This window comes from Mobula birostris, chromosome 6, assembly GCF_030028105.1.
Source record: "Mobula birostris isolate sMobBir1 chromosome 6, sMobBir1.hap1, whole genome shotgun sequence".
Classification (NCBI taxonomy): domain Eukaryota; kingdom Metazoa; phylum Chordata; class Chondrichthyes; order Myliobatiformes; family Myliobatidae; genus Mobula; species Mobula birostris.
Window position 1 is genome coordinate 131786309 of NC_092375.1, and position 24172 is coordinate 131810480.

Below are 24172 nucleotides of genomic sequence, written 5' to 3' on the forward strand. Positions count from 1 at the left end.
TTTGCACGTTGCCAATTCTACTCCTCACAGTGGAAAGCATAGATGAAGTTTCAGGCTGAAGATTCTTCCTCGGAGCATGTTGGAAGAAGTGGTATCAGCCTGACATGCTGAATGTTTCCAGGGTTTTTATTTTAGGACTTCCTACACCTGTAATTTTGTTTTGGATTATAATTCTTTTCATTTACTAACCCGCCACCCTCCCCCCCCCCAAGCATTGACATTTCCTCCCTAAATTCCTCACTACCCCTTCTAAGACGTGCATTGAAAAAAAGTCGCCTACCTCTAAAAAGGTCATCTAATACCTTCACGTGGCTCCTTACATTATACGTGGCTTTCTTCCCTTGGAATGGCCTCCCACATTGAACTGCTACATCAATTGTTACATTTATTGTTGTAAATGGTAGGCTGAAGTAAGCCAAAGGATTAAGGTTCGTCCAGATCTAAATGTAAGGAGTTAGTTCTTTCCCCAAAAAATCTCTGGCGATAAAAGGTGATTCACTGGATCACTTTACGCAGGAGGTGGGCGATTTCCTGCAGAGGTCACAGTTTCAAGTTAAATTTGTGCCCTTCCCGGATTTCCTCCCATTAAAAGTTGTTATTTTTCTCCTTTTTATTTCTTCAGTTTACCCCCCTGACGCAGTTAAGCGTCTGGATCCCAGTTGCCCAGTGGAAAGGAGCACTGACCTTGCAGAGGGAGCATCGAGGATCAGATGGTCAGCGGCTGGACGACTCCTCTCTCCACTTCCGTCGCACGAAGTGTAAATGTGAGTGTGTGTGTGTCTTTCTTTCTCTGTGTCTGTACGGGTGAAAGGGAGGAGGTGGTGGAATACGTGTCCAAAAGACGAAAACGGTTGCCGGGGCGACTGTGGAAAGCTTCTTGGACCCTTGGTTACTGGGTACCATGAAACAAACAGGCATACCTCGGTCGAGGGTCATAAAGCCTTCCGCTGTCACCACCCTTCGTCAGAATGAGCTATTCTTTTGCTGGCTCCTGTTGCTAGGAGTCGCCAACATACTTCAACCATTGAACTTTAAGAATATTTTCAAACGAGAAATTTCTAACCAGTTAATGGTTACTTCCCGAGAGGCGGGGTGAGAGGTCACTGGATACAGCGGGCCGTTATTGATTATCTGTGTCACCCGGCGCTGTCAGTATTTACAGAGCTTTTCTCAAAGCCACTCAAATCATCGGGTCTGTCTGCAGCTCTCTCGATACTTTACTGTTTGATCTGCAGAACATTTTGCGTTAAGCCGGGACTCAGAAATAGGCAAAGCGCTGTTCGTTAGAGGGTGGGGTGGGAACAAATACTTCCAATAGTTTTTCTATTCAGCGCCGCGACCCGCTGCTTGTTATTATTGTCACATATACCGAGTAACGGTGAAAAAAAAACTGCCATGGATGCCGTTTATAGAAACCATTTCATCACAGTGCAATGAAGGGAATAACAACAACAGAACGCACAATTACATATAGTGCACGTAAGGTGGTCAGGTAGAATGTGAGGTCATGAATTCATCTTATCGGCAAGTGGTCCATTCAGTTATCTTATAACAGTTAGGGTAGAGAGGAACTGCCCTTGAATCCAGTGGTACATGCTTTCAGGCCTTGATATAGACAATAGGTGCAGGAGTAGGCCATTCGGCCCTTCGAGCCAGCACTGCCATTCACTGTGATCATAGCTGATCATCTACGATCAGTCCCTCGCTCCTGCCTTCTCCCCATATCCCTTGACTCCGCTATCATTAAGAGCTCTATCTAACTCTTCCTTGAAAGCATCCAAAGAATTAGCCTCCACTGCCTTCTGAGGCAGAGCATTCCAGACCCACAACTCTCTGGGTGAAAAGGTTTTTTTCTCAACTCCGTTCTAAATGCCCTAACCCTTATTCTCAAATTGTGGCCTCCGGTTCTGGACTCCCCCAACATCGGAAACATGTTTCCTGCCTCTAGCGTGTCCAATCCCTTAATAATCTTATATGTTTCAATAAGATCCCCTCTCATCCTTCTAAATTCCAGTATATACAAGCCCAGTCACTCCAATCTTTCAACATATGACAGTCCTGCCATCCCCGGAATTAACCTCGTGAACCTCCGCTGCACTCCCTCAATACTAAGGACGTCCTTCCTCAAACTTGGAGACCAAAACTGTACACACTACTCCAGGTGTGCTCTCACCAGGGCCTTGTACAACTGCAGAAGGACCTCTTTGCTCCTATACTCAACTCCCCTTGTTATGAAGGCCAACATGCCATTAGCTTTCTTAACCGCCTGCTGTACCTGCATGCTTACTTTCAGTGACTGATGAACAAGGACACCTAGATCTCGTTGTACTTCCCCTTTTCCTAACATGACACCATTCAGATAGTAACCTGCCTTCCTGTTCTTGCCACCAAAGTGGATAATCTCACATTTATCCACATTAAACTGCATCTGCCCACTCACTCAACCTGTCCAAGTCATCCTGCATTTTCTCAACATCCTCCGCACATTTCACACTGCCACCCAGCTTTGTGTCATCTGCAAATTTGCTACTGTTACTTTTAATCCCTTCATTTAAATCATTAATGTATATTGTAAATAGCTGCAGTCCCAGCACCGAGCCTTGCAGTACCCCACTAGTCACCGCCTGCCATTCAGAAAGGAACCCGTTAATCCCTACTCTGTTTCCTATCTACCAACCAATTTTCTATCCATGTCAGTACCCTACCCCCAATACCATTTGCTCTAATTTTGCCCACTAATCTCCTATGTGGGACCTTATCAAAGGCTTTCTGAAAGTCCAGGTACACTACATCTACTGGCTCTCCCTTGTCCATTCTCATAGTTACATCCTCAAAAAATTCCAGAAGATTAGTCAAGCATGATTTCCCCTTTGTAAATCTATGCTGACTTGGACCAACCCTGTTACTGCTAACCAAATGTGCCGCTATTTCATCCTTTATAATTGACTCCAGCACCTTCCCCACCACTGATGTCAGGCTAACTGGTCTATAATTCCCTGTTTTCTCTCTCCCTTCTTTCTTAAAAAGTGGGATAACATTAGCTACCCTCCAGTCCTCAGGAACTGTTCCTGAATCTATAGAACATTGGAAAATAATTACCAATGCATCCACGATTTCTAGAGCCACCTCCTTAAGTACCCTGGGGTGCAGACTATCAGGTCCTGGGGATTTATCAGCCCTCAGTCCCATCAGTCTATCCAACACCATTTTCTGCCTAATGTAAATCTTCTGCAGTTCCTCCATTACCCTAGGTCCTCTGGCCACTATTACATCTTGGAGATTATTTGTGTCTTCCCTAGTGAAGACAGATCCAAAGTACCTGTTCAACTCGTCTGCCATTTCCTTGTTCCCCATAATAAATTCATCCGTTTCTGTCTTCAAGGGCTTAACTTTGGTCTTAACTAATTTTTTCCTCTTCACGTACCTAAAGAAGCTTTTACTATCCTCCCTTATATTCTTGGCTAGCTTGCCTTCGTATCTCATCTTTCCTCCCCGTATTGCCTTTTTAGTTATCCTCTGTTGCTCTTTAAAAGTTTCCCAATCCTCTGGCTTCCCGCTCATCTTTGCTATATCATACTTGTTCTCTTTTATTTTTATATCATCCTTGACTTCCCATGTCAGACACGGTCGCCCCTTACTCCCCTTAGAATCTTTCTTCCTCTTTGGAATGAACTGATCCTGCACCTTCTGTATTATTCCCAGAAATACCTGCCGTTGTTGTTCCACTGTCATCCCTGCTAGGGTATCTTTCCAGTCAACTTTGGCCAGCTCCTCTCTCCTCCATAGTCCCCTTTGTTTAACTGCAATACTGACACTTCCGATTTTCCCTTCTCCCTCTCAAATTGTGGTTTAAAACTTATCATATTATGGTCACTACTTCCTAATAGCTCCTTTACCTCGAGTTCCCTTATCAAATCCGGTTCATTACACAACACTAAATCCAGAATTGCCTTCTCCCTGGTAGGTTCCAGTACAAGCTGATCTAAGAATCCATCTTGGAGGCACCCCACAAACTCCCTTTCTTGGGGTCCAGTACCAACCTGACTTTCCCAGTCTACCTAGATGTTAAAATCCGCCATAACAACCGTAGCTGTACCTTTGTGACATGCCAATTTTAACTCTTGATTCAACTTGCACCCTATATCCAGGCTACTGTTTGGTGGCCTGTAGATAACTCCCATTAGAGTCTTTTTGCCCTTACAATTTCTCAGTTCTATCCATACTGACTCTACATCTCCTGATTCTATGTCATCCCTCGTAAGGGACTGAATTTCATTCCTCACCACCAGAGCCACCCCACCCCCTCTGCCCACCTGTCTGTCCTTTCGATAGTACGTATACCCTTGAATATTCATTTCCTAGCCCTGGTCCTCTTGCAGCCATGTCTCTGTTATTCCTACAACATCATACTTGATATCTTCCATCAAATGGGATGGGGAGTGGAATGGGGGGACTTGAGTGGGAGGAGTAGTTATGGTGGCTGCTTTACCAAGGAATGCCTGTCTTTGCCAGGCATACAAAATGACTCACTTAATGCCAAACCCAATGCCTTTTTCCATGCAATACCATTATGGATAGTGAGGTCCCATACCGTCTACAGTTCTGTGGGATGGTTTGAACAACCCACCCTGTAACCATGTTCCAGTTTACATCCTCAGCGTTCCTGCTTCCATCAGGTACAGAAAATGGAAACGCGATTTGATTGTGCTGTCAATCCCGGAATGAGAAATACACTGGCATCAATGAAAACCCCTCACAGCGTCAAGTTTAAACTTAAGTATGATCTTAAAAAGTAAAACTACATCAAGATACGGACTAACTGTTGAAAGTGTCATGAGTGTTTGCATCATGGCCTAGTACAGCAGTTCCAATGCACAGGAACACAAGATGCTGGAGAGAGTAGTGGACACAGCTTTCCCAGCTTTTGAGAGCATCTGCATGAGACTGTGCCTCAAGAAAGCAGCATGTATAATAAAGTATCTGCACCATCCAGGTCTCGCCCTCTTCTCACTGCTATCATTGGGTAGGAGGTATAGGAGCCTATAGTTCCACACCCCCTATTTTCCTACAACCATTAGGTTTTTGAACTGAGCTGCATAACCCAAACCTACCTCAGTAGTGGAACACTACACATCACCTCTTGCACTACCTTGAACTTACATCTAACTTATGTCTTTTTTCTCGCAAGGTCCTTTTTCCCCAGTCTTTACTGTCTTGTATGTGCAAGTTTTATTGTGTGTTGTCTGTATCTACATGCCTATTATGATGCTGTTGCAAGCAAGTTTTTCATTGTACCTGAATCTCATCGTATTTCTGCATATGACAATAAACTTATCACAAAATATGCCACAATGCAAAGACATGTCATCAGGCCACTTGATCGCTGGAGTCATTACTTGTAACTAATGTTGCAAGAGCAAACCTGTGCTAAGTCGTTGCCTGGTGATAGTCACATAGGATTATACATAGTCTACAGCCACAAACAAGTCTGTTGTTTGAGCAAACTGGGTTGTGTCATGCCTATGCTTTTACCTGCAAGAGCATCAGATGGGAGTTGCAGCACCTTGCTACTCCACACAAGGGGTGCATTGAGAAATGGTGTATTTTCCCCCATGCAACCCAGCTGCACTAACAGGGACACTGGACCATGACCACCTTGTGTGTGACATGACAACCCAACCCAACCGGTGCACACTTTTGGACTGCAACTGATATCAAGTGGACAGTTCAAAAGGCAAAAATTAAATTTAAAAAGTTTATTTATGAGTTGAAGTGACTCAGAATGCCATGTATTTTGCAGTTATATTAATTATTACAATAAATATCAAATATTGCATAACAAATGACATTTGGAGAAAACAACTGCATTTGTCTTCTCAGGGTAGTTCTAGAAAGTAAATCTAAAGCCAAGAAACCTATCAGCTAGGTGGCAAGTAGCTCAGTCTCCGGACCACTGCTACACATAAACACACTGTAAGGAGGACTACACCACATACCAGCTATAGCAACTGTGTGCAGTAACTAGTAAAACTATTCACTGAATGGATTACAGAAATCTCTCCTCCTATATATAAAAAAAATAGTGCAAGAATTTCCCAGAGACTTTCTATAGACATGCAATCAAGCCATTGGCAGGGGACTACACAGAATCAGCAAGCACTAACCAGTAATATTGTGCATTGCAGGGACCCATTCAGGACCTATTCATTTTGAGCTGGGTTGTGGTCAGGCAGGGCTAACTATTAGGACAACCCCAGAGCCATATAATTAGAATATCAGCCAAAACTCACCCTGCTTTAAAATAAATATTTAATATAAACAAAACATGTAAGCAAGTAGAAGCAACAACAGATACCAAGTAAACCGGGTGGGTTTCTATGAATCCCCCTCTAAACTCTAAGCAGACAGCGAGAAAAGGGCATGTTCTCACCTAGTGACAAGGCAGCAGAACACAGGTTGATTCATGGTTAGAGCTTAAAATACACCGTTTGAACAAAAAATATGCACTTCCACTTTTCTCTTGCAGGATGGATTTAAATTGTCAATATACATTCTTAAACAATATTTCAATTAGACAAGAAAGCAAATTCTCTCTGATCCCCTACCAGCCTAAATACAGTACAGTATATACAAACCTTGGTAACTCAAAGCAGCATGAATTTCAATTACTGGCCAATTAGAATTCACTGTCCTGCTCCAGATTCACAGGCTGCTTTATACTCAGTATAGAATGATACCTTGCCAGGCTTAGTCATATTTGCTCTACCGATTTGTGGAAATGACTGAGCACAATTCCTTTTTTAAATGCAAATCCACAGGAGATGCATATAGGTAACTGAAATATAACTCACCTCAGAATATAGGGGTCTTAGTACTGGATGCAAACTCCATTTACATGCAGGGTGGGGGGTGTGAAAAGTCCAATAAGATAGAAAATTTGGGTTATATCTTTCCTAATGTGTGGTCTGGTGCCCCTCCACTCTCCGGACGTGATCAGCAGTCGTCATTGTGAGATTCCCAAAGGACTTATTCACCGATCACTGCCATTACCCAGATTTCAATAATAGCATGTTTCACCTCTGTGACCTCCACAAATGTACAATGGCAGATGGCCCAAGGTTTTTGGGATTATGCCATACATGTTCAACTGTAGGTAACTGGGCGGAATACACTCCTGATTAATTTAGCGGATTAAACTTCTTGAGTTTATTACGCATCTGGAAACTATATTTAAAATCATAATAACTGAAGTTTTAAAGATTATTCTACAAATTTTGTTTTAGGTTGCTTTAGATTCCCCTACTTTACAATTAGATTTTGTTTTAGAATTACAAATAGGTTTGCTTTTTTAAAAACAAGTGCATTTTTTCTTTAAAGTGCAAAACCATGCCCGAAGTGAAGATTAGTGCGATTTTGCCACTTTGGCTGTGAGCTGGCAGGATCCTAGCAGTATGACATGCAACCCGTGTACTCTAAAGACGTGACAGCTTTTAAAGACATCATCTTCCAAGGACTGCCATCAACCCAGGACATTTTCCCTTTATGCTGACATTTCATCCCAACAGCATCTTACTATGAGGTTTGCAACCAAATAGTTCTTGCCCACTACACTCTGAAAGATTACTTTGCTTTGGAAAGAGTATATAGCTGAACTTTAAATTCATGGCTTTGCAAGTAGCATTAAACATACACAAAATTACTACTTGATTGAAAACAAAAGTTGTGCCTATGTCCACCCTCCAGGATCATGGTGACTTTGTGGAATTAAATATTAATTTCATAGGTAAAACATTATTAATTTTTCTATACATTCATGTTCTTGATATGCAAAATATGGAAATGAAAAAAATGTTAGATTGTTACAGAATTTAGTGATTCTTGACTGCCAATGTCCATTTTACTGATTGGGTCGAGAATATGTGAAAGTGGACAACCAACCAAAGGCTGGAGCACAGGAGTAGACTGGTTATAGTTACATGGTGAACTTCCTGGAGGACTCTGTCCAATCAGAACTGGCAACCCCAAAACTGACGGTCCACAAGCTTTCCCAAACCTATAGCATGACAAGTATCTGGGTCAGAGATTCTGGATGTATAACAACAATCAAATATAACAATGATCCTTCCTTTTAAAAAAAGTTTTTGAAATAAATAAAATATCTATACTACACCATTAATAACTTCAAAAATCTGGAGTCTTGACATTTGTAAACTATTAAACCAGACACCATATTTAGACTGGAAGATTTGCTAGCACTGTCTTTCACTTCATTCTACAACACTGAATGAAAGACCATGCTGTTTTGGCTATGGTGAACCCCCATCTGTATTTTCTATTTTTTTTGGCAATTCCAGTCCCTTTATGTTATACCTCAAATAGCCAAGAGATGGAATATTTAGCTCCACCAAGTCATCCCTCGTTTTTCTCCCCAGACTAACTCACAGACCAAAGGGACAATGAAGGGGGCGAGGTGGGGAGAGTAGGTGGACGAAAATGGAGAGGGTAAAAAAAAACATTAACCAAACATTGTCAACTCAAATTCTACTCCTAGTGACCATGATTTCACCTGTTGTTTGTGGGTAAAGCAGGTCAAAACTAAACTCAACCAAATATAATATAGCTTGATATTAGTACATAGAGCAAAATAAATCTTCATAGCTTATATGAAGTAGTAATATGATAGTATTGAAGCACCAATTCTGAAAACCTGCCCCCCCCCACCACACCATCACCCACAACTTGTTCAATATCACCAATCAATATTCACAGACTTAAACTGAACCCACCCACTTCAGTCTCCGTTGTCAAGGTCAGGTTGCAATAAAAATAGTTATCATAGGGAGTTAACCAGTCTCACAGTAAAGCACACCTAATGCTTTTGATCAGTACAGCCCTCCAATTCCAACATATTGTGCTGATTTTTAATTGATTGCATTCATGTCAAAAGGGCTTATGCCAAACCTTGAGGATCAAATAATCCTATGTTTATGCTAAAAAGTGAAGAACCTGATTAAGCAGTGTTCTAGAAAGTCCCAATAGAATTTAATTGGGGTAATGTGATGGGTTACAGTACAATAATAGTACCTGGTGTATTGGCTTTGGAAGAAAAGTAACATACCACTTGTGTTCACTGATAATGGGTTACAGTGCGAATGCTTTAAAAATGTTTAAGAAATAAGACCTTAAGATACTTGGATTTTAAAATGCATGCATGCTGAAAAGGAGGTGAGGCAGTTTAAGCATTTGATAATAAACAAATACAGCAAGGCTTGCTGTGGGGCTGCCAAGGCCAAAGAGTACTTGAATCATAAACAAAGGGTAGCACTTCCATAAGGAAAGGGCGGTGATTTCGCTACAGCTTAGTACAAATCAAACATTCAAGGGTGTGCTTTAATGCTTTCTGTTGTGCTTCGCGTGATATTTCCCAAGAGCAAGAGTTGAGAAATGCTGCTCATCTTGCTCATTAGTGTCAAGCTGCTGGTTCAGCCCTTGTATAAACGTCGCTTTCTTCATTACTATCTTTCATTACAAATCCTCAGAATGTTCAAATATTTTATGTCGCCGCACTTCCTTCTTCATTTCATCACCAATCAGTTCTCTTGACTGACACTCTCACCTCAAAATCATTTAATCTTTTCAACAGCTCAACTTCCTTTGTTCACTTGCACTTACCACCTTCAGACTTTCAGGAGCTTCTCAACCAAAACACCTGCCTTCCAGTTAAAGGACTGGGTTGGGGGACTGAGTAATGAGGGATGGAGAGTTGTGGAGGGGGGTTAGTGGGAATAGAACTCAGATAGGTCACTTCCTTGCAGGTAAAACCAAATTGGTTTCAGTCTTCTCATCGAAGGTGCCCATCTTTGGTATTGGCATGCCGAGCCCACAGAGCACACTGGGGACACTCTGGTTTCGCCTCAGGACACCTAGCAGACTGCTGCCAGTCCCCATGTACACTGCCGATTCCTGTTGGTGCTTCTTAACCTTTCCTTCCTGGCTGTCGTCACACTCTGGGGTATTCCGAGGGGCAACAGCCTGTGCAATTCCCATTCTTTTCAACTTCTTGACCAGGTTTAGACTGGCGGGCGCAGAATCGGCACAGACCCGACCAGGCTTCAGGCAGTAGATTTCATGGAGCAGCGTCTCCGCAGGGCGTGAGGCAAGGAAGTTCTCAATGGCTCCTTGTGTGTCAAAGGGCAACGGCGATAGGCATGGGGAGCGGCAGGGGGAGTTTGGTGGGGTACGGGGTATAGGTAACATCTTAGGGGGAACCACAGGTGGGATTTTCAGCAGAGGGCAACGATAAACACCAGCAGAGATTCCACGATCTTGCAAGAGCTTTGTCAAGCTGCTAGTGCTGCTCAGAGTAGTAGTTGACTCTCTTCTTTTTGTGAAGGATTCATCAATGCTTGGCCGGCAAGGAACAATGGGGGTGCTTGGACTGGAGATCATATTCGTGGATGAACCCCCTGTATTTGGCACCGGAGCATACATGACACTAAAACAAAGAACAAAGAGATAAACCTAACTTACTTTCATTGTCAAGTGCCTCATAAAACTATTTTTACTTAAACTACCCACCAGGATATCTCTATGGCACTGTCACGTGCAGTTACTAAAAGAACACAAGTTGTAGTATCAGAGCATTTCATGAAATACCTTCTGAATACGTGAACTTTGCTGGCAAGCTCAGCATTCATTGCCCAAGAAAGGCAATGGAGGCCCCACCTTGAACTGCTCAAGTCTCAGTATGGAACAGTGACCCAAGGACAAAGCAAGAGAGCTGATACACAGTGGATTCCAGTTCATTGGGCCATTGGATAATAGGGGCAGCCACTTACTTGGGGCACTCTTAAAAAAACAAATTGAGAAAATAGCTGCAATTTCCTTTGTTTAATTGGAACATTATGCCACTTAACTGGGATAGGAGATTATTGTCTAACTAGCATCAGACATGGATACTAGACTATACTCAGAGCAGTTTTTAAATAGCTTCTGTTGTGTGTGCTTCTGTTTGAAAAGCTATGATTTTTGTCATTGATAGTTGGCAAGAAATAAGCAGCAAGACAATTCAGAACTGTTTTGCTTACTGCTTACTGCAGTTTCAAGCATTCAGGTTTGAAGATGCCAGAAATGGCTGGGAGTAAAAATAAACAATTTTACTACTTCAACAAGTTAGACACTATGAAGAATTTGAAAATATTGACAATCATCTTGAATGTTGCAGTGAAAGTGAAGATTTGGAGGATGCAATCATCGAAAATTGTATGAAGGCAGTCTATTATCCACACAAGGTGCCTGCGCTGATTTCATTTATTTACAGTCAATCAAAAGAACATGGCAGTGTACACTCAGCTCTCACCTATGGCTCGAAAGAGCTGCTTGCATGTGACAGAGGGCACACCCCAGTAAGCTACTTCGACATGTAGGCTAAACTAGGTGAGGGTAGCCGGTGGGCCTTATACCCCAATGAGATAGGGACTTGAAAAACCAAAATTATTCAGGCTGAAAAATTATTCATCTCCTTTGTAATTCCTATGCTAACTTTTCTCAGGTGTCAGGATCAATTGGAATAATTCTTCTGAAGAGCCAGCAGAGGCCTAGTGGATGGAATCAGTGGCATAATTTTATAAACACAATTCAGGTAATAGTTCCCTTTTTCATTCAGTGTCAAGAACACACAACACCAAAAGAATGAGTATTGGACCCAACAGCTCCAAAAGAAAATAGGACATAGCAGACTAACAACTCACCTTGCTGAGACTTGAACAATGTCAGTAGGATGAAGAATTCTGCAGGTAGTGAAGGTGTAAGTTGAGTTGGTCTGTGACAGACATTTGCCTGGATTCCTCACTGCAGACAGAAATAGGGGTGGGGGTGGTCGATGGAGGCAAATAATCAATGATGTAGGTGGTGTGAAGGTGGGGGGGAGGAGTGGCATGAGAGGGGAGGGGGGTAGAAGACAGGAAAGAGAAATTTTGGAGGTTAACGTCATCATATTCAGACACAAACCATTTGAAAATTATATTACCTATTTATCCATTCTTGATCTTCCTTCTGTACACTGAAAATGCTGCAGGTAGTTACAAGGAAGGGTTACAATAAGTATCTTTCTTCCTGAAGGAAATACTCAATATCCACAGAGTGAGACCCAGTATCCAGGCCCCAAACTGATGTTTCTCCACCATGAAAGGTCAACAGATTAATAAGAGCAGCCAAGCTCTCCTCACCAGATACCTGATCTACTGAGCAACCCATACATCCCCTACACTTGCTCAGTTCTGACAAAACAAAAAGGCCAGTTATGCAAAACTGTTGAATCCAATGTTGAGCTGAGTGCTAGAGTGTGCCTACGCAGAAGATGAAACTCAACGGACAGGGCTGGACTTCTTCGGAACAGCTGACGAGGCTAGCTGTGTACATACATCTATTGATGCTTCTGGACACATCTTCAGTGATGTTCCTGGAATCATCGGGTGTTTTGGGTCTTTCAACATCATACAACCTCCTCCAGGTGACCCAGCCGGGGCTGATTAGACCCCAGCTTGTGTTCAGATGGCTAGCTACTTATGACTCCTTGGCTCCCCTCTTTTGAGCCACAGCCATCTTGAGGCCCTCTCTGCCGCATCGGTGGTACTGCGGATGCCTCTCCTCTTCCTCGATGCCCAAAATGCTGAAGGCTCTAACTAAAGGACGGGCTATGAATCCCCTACAACCAACCTCCACTGGGAGACATCTCACTCTCCATCCAGCCTGCTGAAAGTTGCTGACCAGTCCTGCGTACTTGGAGAGCTTCCTGTCAAAGGCCTCCTCCAAGCTATCTTCCCATGGGACTGTCAGCTCCAGCAGCACCACTTGCTTAGTAGACTCAGACACTAGGAAAATGTCTGGTCACAGGGTGGTGGCTGCAATATGGTTGGTGAACTTTAGCTGCCCTTCGAGGTCCACCAACAGCTGCCAGTCCCTTGCAGAGGTCGGAATGCCTGCAGATGTTCTTTTGGCAGGTATTGGCTGCTCCCCAGCTCTGACAAAGGCAATGGTCTGCTTGGAGGGTCGGGACCGCTTCGCCCACTCAACTCCTGCGCTGACGGCTTCAGCAATGGTCTTCAGGACCTGATCATGCCTCCACCTGTACTGTCCCTCACCAAGTGCCCTTGCACAGCCGCTGAGGATGTGCTCCAGGGTTCCTCGCTTGGAGCACAGTGGGCACGCAGATGACTCTGCCTTGCCCCATGTGTGCAGGTTTGATGGGCTTGGAAGCACATCGTACACTGCCTGGATGAGAAATTGGATGCGGTGTGGTTCGGCTTTCCAAAGATCAGCCCAGGTCACTTTCCTCTCAACCGCATTCTCCCATCTTGTCCAAGCTCCCTAAAGACAGATCAGAAACTGGAACAGAAAATGCCATAAACACTCAGTTCAGATATCATCTATGGAAAGAGAGAGAACGTTTTAGCTTTATACTGCAGAGCGGGTGGGGTGGATGGAATAAGGGAATATCACCAATGAGGTGAGCCCAGGGTGGCTGTGGGATAAATGTTTGATGAGTCTATATGATATGACAGAGGCATTTAAGATAATTTTTTGGTTGGAAAGGGAATACAATCTCCTTAATCCAATTGTGACTGTTACTGCCCCATGCAAATTACAAGGGTAATTTGCTTAGGGCCTCTCATTGCGCTTGATCATTAATCCACCAAACGTTCTACAGAAAAGAACTCACCAGCTGCTGACTCGTGAGTCGAGTGGCCATTTATTGGCAGAAAAATATCTGGTGGTAGCCCCTTCCCTTCAGAAGACTGTTTCTCTTTGTCCTGCTTCTTCTCCTTTTTATCCTCGGGGGTGGAAGTGTGCTGAGCGTTGAATAAGATTCCTTCCTCACTGTCCTCTTCCAGATCAGAGAGACGGTAAATGTCATCTTCCTGAAGTAGCTCAAAGCCCTTAGTGAGGACACCGGGCCGTGGGTCTAAAATTGTGCCCAGGTTAGGCTGTGCTAACTGTTGCCACTGATGTAGAGTCATTGAACCTACCAAGTGCAAGGTGACAAAAAAAATTAAGAATCTGTAACTAGATTCAATGATGAAATAAAGACAACGACTAAGATGACCACTTCCATTTGGTTCTATAGATATGATTTTACATTGTTTGTAATAACTTCTGATGTTAACAGAGTAAATGTAGCAAAAATGCATTCATTAATTGCCAGAATTAGATTAAATATTGTGTTTGATGAAAGAAATAATTTTGAACCATTGACGTTATTTAAATCAGATGGATCCAACCAAACAAGTATTTTTATATTGGGTACATTTCACAAATTGCATCACTTTCATTTATAATTGATTGAATGTTGAGATGATTCTTTTTCTACAGTAATTAAGAAAATTCCATTTTGTACATTGCTTACTTTTAATGGGGCATTATGATACCAAATGCTGCACAGTGATAATCTTGACCGTCACTGCATTTAACATGAAATGCATCAGACACCAGGAATAGCACTTCACCAATTAGGTTCTATAACATACATGGAATGGTGCAGCTTCTACTGAGAAAGGTGGCACTTGAATATATCCATATAATTTATAAATATTTTATACCTTTGAAAAATATTAATGTTTCTGGAATGCAGAGAGTTCAACAATTTCAGAGAAACAGCACGTAAGACATCCATTGATGCCCATCATTTGTTTCTTGTATTGTTACCATGTGCGTGCACGCACACAGGTCTTCCGCCATTATGTATTTTGTTATTCAATCTCTTATGCCAATAATGACCTGTCCTTTTCTTTCCTCTCCACTCCCCACTCCATATTTTTCCAGCATCACAAACTGATTTATGAACTCTAATCTTTACTACAGGTTTGAACTGAAACTTTAAATCTGTTCCTCCAGCTAACTCTAGTCCAACTACTTTTGTGTGGGGCACCATGGTAGCACATTCGTTTGTGCGATACTATTACAGCTCAGGGCCTCGGAGTTAGGAATTCAATTTCAGTGTCCTCTGTAAGGAATTTGTACATCCTCTCCATGGAATGCGTGGATTTTCTCTGGGTGCTTCACAGTCCAAGGATGTAGTGGTTAGGAGGTTAATTGGTTATTGTAAATTGTACCATTATTAGGCCAACGTGAAATCAGGGGTTGCAGGGTACTGCATCTTGAAGGGCCGGAAGGCCCTGTTCCTTGCTATCTCTAAATGGTACCCCTTCTATAACCAATCTCATTTCCTAGCACTTGCTCCATAGCCTCCTGTGCCTTGGAGATTCCAGAGCTCAGCATGACACAATAGACAATAGGTGCAGGAGTAGGCCATTCAGCCCTTCGAGCCAGCACCACCATTCACTGTGATCATGGCTGATCATCCACAATCAGTACCCTTTTCCTGCCTTCTCCCCAAATCCCTTCACTCCGCTATCTTTAAGAGCTCTATCTAAATCTTCCTTGAAAGAATCCAGAGAATTGGCCTCCACTGCCTTCTGATGCAGAGCATTCCACAGAACCACAACCCTCTGTGTGTAAAAGTTTTTCCTCAACTCCGTTCTAAATTGTCTACCCCTTATTCGTAAACTGTGGCCTCTGGTTCTGGACTCCCCCAACATCGGAAACATGTTTCCTGCCTCTAGCACGTCCAATCCCTTAATAATCTTGTATGTTTCAATCAGATCCCCTCTCATCCTTTTAAATTCCAGTGTATACAAGCCCAGTCGCTCCAATCTTTCAACATATGACAGTCCCGCCATCCCGGGAATTAATCTCGTGAACCTCCGCTGCACTCCCTCAATAGCAAGGACGTCCTTCCTCAAATTTGAAGACCAAAACTGTACACAATACTCCAGGTGTGGTCTCACCAGGGCCTTGTACAACTGCAGAAGGACCTCTTTGCTCCTATACTCAACTCCCCTTGTTATGAAGGCCAACATGCCATTAGCTTTCTTAACTGCCTGCTGTACCTGCATGCTTACTTTCAGTGACTGATGAACAAGGACACCTAGATCTCATTGTACTTCCCCTTTTCCTAAATTGACACCATTCAGATAGTAATCAGCCTTCCTGTTCTTGCCACCGAGGTGGATAACCTCACATTTATCCACATTAAACCGCATCTGCCCACTCACCCAACCTGTCCAAGTCACCCTGCATTCTCATAACATCCTCCTCACATTTCACACTGCCACCCAGCTTTGTATCATCTGCAAATTTGCTAATGTTACTTTTAATCTCTTCATCTAAATCATTAATGTATACTGTAAATAGCTGCGGTCCCAGCACCGAGACTTGCGGTAACCCACTAGTCACTCCCTGCTATTCTGAAAAGGACCCATTAATCCCTACTCTTTGTTTCCTGTCCGCCAACCAATTTTCTATCCATGTCAGTACCCTACCCCCGATACCATTTGCTCTAATTTTGTCCACTAATCTCCTATGTGGGACCTTATCAAAGGCTTTCTTTCTTTCAAACACCTTCACATGTTGAGAGTTTGTGTCTCCACTACCTACTAGGGTGGTGCGTTCCAGATTCCAACCACACTCTACTCTCTCTATACCTACGACTGTGTGGCTAGCACAGCTCAAAAGCCATTTATAAATTTGCCAGTGACACTATTGTTGGCAGAGTTTCAGATAGTGACCAGGAGGCCTAGAGGAGTGAAACAGATTACCTGGTTGAGTGATGTTGCAACAACGACCTTACATTCACTGTCAGTAAGACCAAGGAATTGACTGTGAATTTCAGGAAAGGGAAGTCGAGGAGCACACACTAGCCCTCATTGAGGATTCAGTAGTGGAAAGGGATTGCAGTTTCAAGATCCTGGGTGTCAACATCTCTGAAGATCTACCTTGGGAGGGCCCAACACATTGCCGCAATTAGGAAGAAGGCAAGACAGTGGCTATATTTCATTAGGAGTTTGAGGAGAATTGGTATGTCACCAAAGAGAGGTGCAAATTTTTTACAGATGTGCCATGGAGAGCATTTTATCTGGTTGCATTATCATCTGGTATAGAAGGACCAGTGTACAACATTGGAAAAAGCTGCAGAAGATTGCAAACTCAGCCAACTCCCCAGCATCGACGATACCTTCAAAAGGTGACACCTCAAAAAGGCAGCATCTATCATTAAGGACCCCCACCACTCATGTTCGTTACTCATTGCTACCATCAAGGAGATGGTACAGGATGGTGAAGACACACACTCAACTTTTTTAGGAACAACTCCCTCCCCTCTGCCATCAGATATCTGAATAGACAATGAATCCATGCAAACTACCCCACTATTTTTTCCACTCTCTTTTTGGACTAATTTAATTTTTAATATATTTTTATTGTGATTTAGTATTTTTATTATATATTACACTGTACTACAGCTGCAAACAACAAATTTCATGACGCTGCCAGAGTTATTAAACCCGATTCTGAATCTGATTCTTTGGAAGAGGGAAAAAATTCTTTCTCAGAAAATCCTTCTAAATTTACTGGCCTTTATCTTAAACAATGTCCTCTGGTTTCAGATACCTCTGCTATAGGGGAGAAAAGTTATAGAGTAATGTGCCACAAACTAGGTCTTTAAATTCTAATTACCTGTACTATTTATGCCCCTTATATGTATCTCAATCAGGTCCCTCCCTGGCCTCCTCTATTCTGAGGGGTGAAACCCAGCTTCTCTTCTCATCCAGTCTCTTCTTATAATGATCCTTCCCAGAAATCACCCTGGTTAATCTCCTCTGCACTCTCTCCATAGTCCGATTACTTTCTTCCTATAGTGTGGTGATCAGAACTGCACATGTTATCCAGCTGTGGTCTAACCAATATTTTCTAAGTTATACCATAGCCTCCACACTTTTACATTCTATGACCTGGCTAATGAGAATAGTGTCTTCACTACCTCATTTACCTGTGCTGCCACCTCCAGGGATCCCTGGACTTGTATACCAATGTCCTGCTGTTGCTCAGAACTCTCTAGAACCATACCATTCATTATGTCTCAGTGTCTTAATTTTATCAGTCCTCATATTTACCAGGATTCAACTCAATCTGTTAATGCTCTATCTTACCAATTCATTAATATCATTCTGCAGCCAAAGTCCGTTGTTCTCACTGTTAACCACTCCATCCACTCTTACTTTTGGGGAAGTATTGAGAGGCCTGGATAAACAGCCATGAATTGGCTCTCATCACCAATAGCTTGACTGGATTCAACCATGTAGATACCACAGCTCTTGTTTCTCAGGAGGCTGAAGAAATCTGCCTTTGACTGTCACCAATTTTTATCAATGCAACATAGAGGCATCCTATCTGGCTGCATCATGACCTGGTATGGCAATTGCTCTACATACAACTGTGCAAAATTGTAGAGTATGGACACAGCTCAGCACATCACAGAAACCAACCTCCCCTCCATGAACTCTGCCTACACTTCTTATTGCCTTGATAAAGCAGCCAACATTATCAAAGACCCCACTCACCCCCAGCATTCTCTCTTCTCCCCGCTCCCACTGGGCAGAAGATATAAAAGTCGGGACGCAAGTACCAAGGATAGCTTACATTTCACTATAAAACTACTGAATGGCTCATTAGTATGATAAGGCAGACTTTCGATCTCAGAATCTACCTCGTTATGGCTATACATCATCGTGCCTGTCTGCATCACACTTTCTCTGTAACAGCAACACTTTATTCTGCATTTTGTTACTGCTTTTCCCTGATACTACCACCATGCACTGTTGTAACTAATTGATCTGGAATGTAAGGTAAGTTTTTTTTTTACTGTACATGTGACAATAATAAATGTATTAGCAGTTTGCATCATTGATCACAGGACTACAGATCAAAGTGTTCCTGCTTTGCATAGATCCTGAACAGAAACAAAAGCCTTCAATGATCAGATTCTGACATCTAAATCCCGATGACAAAGTGTGCTGAAGAGCTAGCGGTGGTGGAATGAGGGCATGGCAGAGTGCTTGGTGAACTACTCTATTGCCTTCTCCTCATTCTATCACTGTTGCTGTTAAATACTCTGTATTGCAATACATCAGTGGCCATTGAAATCATTAAGGAACTCTACGTCTCTATTCGCACCTTCAAGTGGTTTGACAATCTGTAGCTTCTCAGGTAGGAATGTGCGGTAAGAGCTCGACACACTGGAAAAGCAAGACATCTCTGTTAGGTCCCTGAGGTTGGTCCCAGTGGACATCACACTCTCTGCTGGCGTACTGCAGCCAGACTCCTCTTTTGTTGCCATGGCCATCAGCTTCCGGTCCCGTTCACTTTCAAAGAACCTCTTCTCACTCAAGTAATTCTCCTGCCGCAGAGAAAGGCGGCGCAAAGCAGTGGACAGGTCTTTGTCACCAGGTGTTCCCGGCTGTCCAACACTGGACCGTTTACTGGGAACAAAAACGAGAATGAACAACATTTACATGGCTTTTCCAGGTTAGGGTGGTCAAACTAGAATTAAGCAGATTACAGCAACTAAATGTCAGATTATCAACCAATTACTAACTGATGCCAGCTCTACTCACAGTGAACTTTAGGCCAAGCTATTACTGTTGAAAGTATCCTGACTGGTACGGCTATTCCAATGCACAGGAAAATAATAGGCTGCAAAGAGTTATCTATAGGAGGCAATTCCTTAAGAAAGTGGCACCTATCATCAAGGAACCTCACTAAGTGAGCCATGTCCTCTTCTCACTGCCACTATTGGACAGGAGCTACAGAAAACTGAGGTACTACATCTTGAACAGCAATTTTTCTACAACCCTCAGATTTTTGATCCGACCTACACAATGCTAAATCTACCTAGACCACCTCTTACACTGAGGTCTTTGCACACAGTCTTGTCTCACTCCCCTCACTGTCTTGTATAATTTGGCTATAATCTGCAGTATATACTGTGTGCCATTTGTACCTGCATCTGTGATGCTGCTGCAAGTTTTTCCTTTGTACTCTACCTCACTGTACTTGTGCACATTAAATCAATTTGACTATTAGCAGACAATCAAAGGCATCATATTCTTTGAAGTGCTTGCTGGCTTTCTAAATGTATTGTCTGCTGAGAATCAGAAGCCTCATTTGCCAAACTTGAATGTACATTATGAAATTGTCTTCAGATTCTAAACGAAAGAAACATACTCAATAAAAACAAACATGCTAGAGAGAGAAAATGTTAATCAGCCTTCTGAAACATAAAGCACACCAGCTGGGCCTTCCCATCCAGTATGGAATCCCATGTTGTCAAATTACTACTGACCACATATAGATAACATCACAGTGTCATACTTTTAACTGTAATGTAAGAACCTCACACTTCTAAACCTAAAGGGGAGGAGTCAGATTTCTTTATTCTATACAGCTTTGACGTCATATGATAAGGAGTCCACCATTGACAGGCTAGAGGCATGGAGACTGGATGTTCAAGAGGACATACAAGAAACTGAGTGGGAAATGGCATGCTTAAAAGCCCCAAAGCAATCAATTAACACGAGAATGAAGCTATTACAATACAAATGGTTAATGAGAACTTATATTACCCCGGTCAAACTGAACCGTTGGTCCCCGACATCCCGGACACTTGTGTTAAATGTTTAGAAGAAAAGGGTACTCTGTTTCACTGTGTATGGGACTGTCCAAAATTAAAAAAAAAATACTGGAAAAACAGTTGTCAAGAACTTTACTGTTAGTTCAAAACAGTCAATTTTAATAGCTTTATCTTGGAGAAAAATGGATATACCTTCGATACATGTATGGGTGAAAGAGATGGTATCTTGTATTGTGTTGGAGAGACTGATTTACATAACCAGAGGAAGGGCAGGAGAATTTGAAAATGTGTGGAAACCCTTATTGGAGTTTCTTGGACGTCAAGGTGCACAGTCATTTTGAAATAACTGTGTTGTTGAGTGCTTCTACGGTTTTTATTTCTGATGTGTTTTTATTTTATTTCTTTGTTAAATATGTTAAGTACGTGAAATGTTATATATTTTTTCCTTTGATGATTGTGAAAAACAGGAGGACGTTTCACTATTTAGTTTAATTATTATTACTGTTTATTTGTATATGTGAAATATGTAAAATTCAATTAAAATATTGTTTAAAAAACTATAATGTAAGAATTAACTGAAGAGATCATTCATATTTGCTTTCAAAAGATCACAGTTATGGGCTAGATTCAAGTCATCATGGTGGTGATACCCAAAATTAAAGTCTGTAAATTTAAGTGAGTTATTCTACTTAAAAATGTGCTAGAATAGGGGCTTGCTAAAGTGGAAAAGTTGTGGCAGAAGCTTAAAGCTGAGTTAATTGTCATTTGCACAAGTAGAATGAAAATCTTACTTGACGCAGCATCACCTGGACATGGTGTCAGATGTGCAACATTCACATGAAAAGCAAATTACAGGTGTCCCCCACTTTTCGAACGTTCGCTTTACGAAACCTCACTGTTACGGAAGACCTACATTAGTACCGTTTTCGCTTTCAGAAGGTGTTTTCACTGTTACATAAAAATTCAGCACGCGCCCCGAGCAGCCGCTCTCCCTGGATTCGGAATTGCATTCTCGCCAGCATTGCTTTAACACGAGCCTGTGAGCAGTCGTTTGCAAGATGAGTTCTATGGTGTCGGAAAAGCCTGAAAGAGCTCGTAAGGGTGTTACACTTAGCGTAAAACTAGACATAATTAAGCGTTTCGATCGTGGTGAACGAAGCAAGGACAAAGTGAGTTTGGCTTGTGGAAGCTGATGAAGATGATGTTGAAGAGGTTTTGGCAATGACCAAGAACTGATAGATGAAGAGCTGATGCAATTGGAAGAGGAAAGGATAACAATCGAAACCGAATGAGTAATGATAAAGTACGACTTTAATTTTGAAAAGGTACGTAGGTTTAGGGGATATTTACAAGATTCTTTGAGTCCTTACAAAGAACTGTATGATAGAAAAATGCGCGAGGCTCAGCAATCAAGCAAGCCTTCCACATCAGTCACAGCAGACGACGAACCTCGACCTTCGACATCGAGGCGGGCAGTCATAGGAGAAGATGAGCTGCCTGCTCTAATGGAAACAGACGATGAGATGACACCCCAGTGTCCCACCACCCCAACCCCCAGGCCGCGGACAGATACAGTACCGATTTGCAGAGAATGCAGCAGTAGCCGGGAGGCACAGAGCACATCTTTAAGAAAAAAGCCGAAATAAACATGCTAATTAATTAGGTGCCGCCCGACACGTAATTAATTAGCATGTTTATTTTGGCTTTTTTCTTAAAGATGTGCTGGGTGCGTCCCGGCTACCACTGGACCCCTGCGTGCTTCGCGGCAATGTATGGGTCAGCCGCCTGGAGGGTGGGGGCCACTGCACCACCCAAACTCCAACTCAGCCTAACACACCACCATCAGTGTGCTCAGCACTGTCCCGATTCCGGTAAGTGATACTACACTGTACATACATTATTTCTACTTTATATAGGCTGTGTATTTTTACGTGTTATTTGGTATGATTTGGCAGCTTCATAGTTTAAAGATTACTGGACAGCGCTTGCTCCGTGTTTTGCGTGAGATTTTTACTAAGGAGATCTGTGCCGGCAATGATTGTGGATAAGTATTTCTACTTTATATAGACTGTGTATTTATCACATCATTCCTGCTTTTACTATATGTTACTGTTATTTTAGGTTTTATGTGTTATCTGGCATGATTTGGTAGGTTATTTTTGGGTCTGCAAATGCTCACAAAATTTTCCCATATAAATAAATGCTAATTGCTTCTTCGCTTTACGACATTTCGGCTTACGAACCGTTTCATAGGCACGCTCTACCTTCGGATGGTGGGGGAAACCCGTATACAATGAAGGACACAACTAGAACAAAAAGAAATCCATTGTAGTGCAAGGTGGTCACAGGGTTACTATAGTGCTGTAGTGATTAGGGTTGTGCAGATTAGTTCAAGAAATGAAGTTGAAGGGAAGTTGCTGGTGGGACGGGGCCTCAAGCTCGAAGGTAGCTACGAGAAGATGGCAGCATGGCCTGGATGGGCAAGTACACGAAGGAGAAAGAAATAGGAGTTGCTAATGAGGCTTGAGTGAACCACGAAACACAGCATAATGCAGCTTGGTGCTTTATTCTTTTCTACTAAAGTGGTGCATAGCAACATACATAGAAGGGGTAATGCATTTAGCCCAGAAAATGCTCTGCCATGCAGCTTGATCATGGCTGATAAAGTGCCAAGTTTATCTTGTCACCTGATCCCCACATCCTCCAACTCCTCTAGTATCGAAAAATTCTCTCATATGAGTAAATACTCATCACTCACTAAAATACACAATTCCAAAGTTTTAAAACCATTTGGATTAAAAAAAGTTATCAACCGCAATAAATGACTGATCCATTATCCTGAGATTTTGCCCATAGTTATGACATTTTACTGAGGAAATAGTCTCTGGAAATCTCCCAGCCAACTTGCTCAGAAACTTGTATATGACTCACTGCTACTGCTGGGCACCGTGGTAGCGTAGCGGTTAGTGCGATGCTATTACAGCTTGGGGCTTTATGACACGCAGTCCCCTTTTATTGTCATTTAGTAATGCATGCATCAAGAAATGATAAAATGATTTTCCAGAATGATATCACGAAAACACAAGACAAACCGACTTAAAAACTAACAAAACCCACATAATTATAACATACAGTTACAACACTGCAAAGCAATACCGTAATTTGATAAGAACAGACCATGGTACAGTAAAAGTCTCAAAGTCCCTTGAAAGTCCCATCATCTCACGCAGACGGTAAACCTCCAGTGCCGCCAACTTGCCGGTGCAGCATACTGGAAGCATCTGACCACAGTCCGACTGTGAGTCTGTCTGAAAAACTCCAAGCCTCCGACCCACCTCTTTGACAAAGAGCACCATCTCTGCCAAGCGCTTCGACCCTGGCCCCGGCAACAGGCAATACGCAAAGCCGAGGATCTGGGGCCTTCATCTCCGGAGATTCTCGATCACACAGTAGCAGCGGCAGTGGAGCAGGCATTTCAGAAGTTACTCCAGATGTTCCTCTGCGCTTCACACGGCTGTCTCCATCAAATCCGGATAGTGCACAGCCCCCTAGTTAACACATATCCATATCAATTTGGAACAGCTGCACGCGCTGCGTCGCGCCGCCATCTTCTCCTCCTTCCTTTTAAGTTCAGAGTTCAATTTCAAC

At 42.6% G+C, this 24172-nt stretch overlaps 2 protein-coding genes across 4 annotated transcripts in view; both read right to left on the bottom strand.

The window, feature by feature from the left end:
* Nucleotides 1–2188, bottom strand: part of LOC140199890 (flagellum-associated coiled-coil domain-containing protein 1-like) — a 56913-nt gene extending 54725 nt beyond the window's left edge. Inside the window, exon 1 of the mRNA XM_072262394.1 lies at nucleotides 685–2188. The gene's annotated coding sequence lies outside the window, so the exon portion shown is untranslated. The remainder of the gene's footprint in view (nucleotides 1–684) is intronic.
* A 3548-nt stretch (nucleotides 2189–5736) lies between these two features.
* Nucleotides 5737–24172, bottom strand: part of LOC140199369 (trafficking kinesin-binding protein 2-like) — a 104167-nt gene continuing 85731 nt past the window's right edge. For all 3 annotated transcript variants that reach the window (XM_072261336.1, XM_072261334.1, XM_072261335.1), the window contains 4 exons: nucleotides 19069–19373; nucleotides 13721–14023; nucleotides 11751–11850; nucleotides 5737–10495 (listed from right to left, as the gene is read on the bottom strand). In XM_072261336.1, the coding sequence (XP_072117437.1) occupies nucleotides 9802–10495; nucleotides 11751–11850; nucleotides 13721–14023; nucleotides 19069–19373 (1402 nt within the window). In that variant the 3' untranslated portion in view covers nucleotides 5737–9801. The remainder of the gene's footprint in view (nucleotides 10496–11750; nucleotides 11851–13720; nucleotides 14024–19068; nucleotides 19374–24172) is intronic.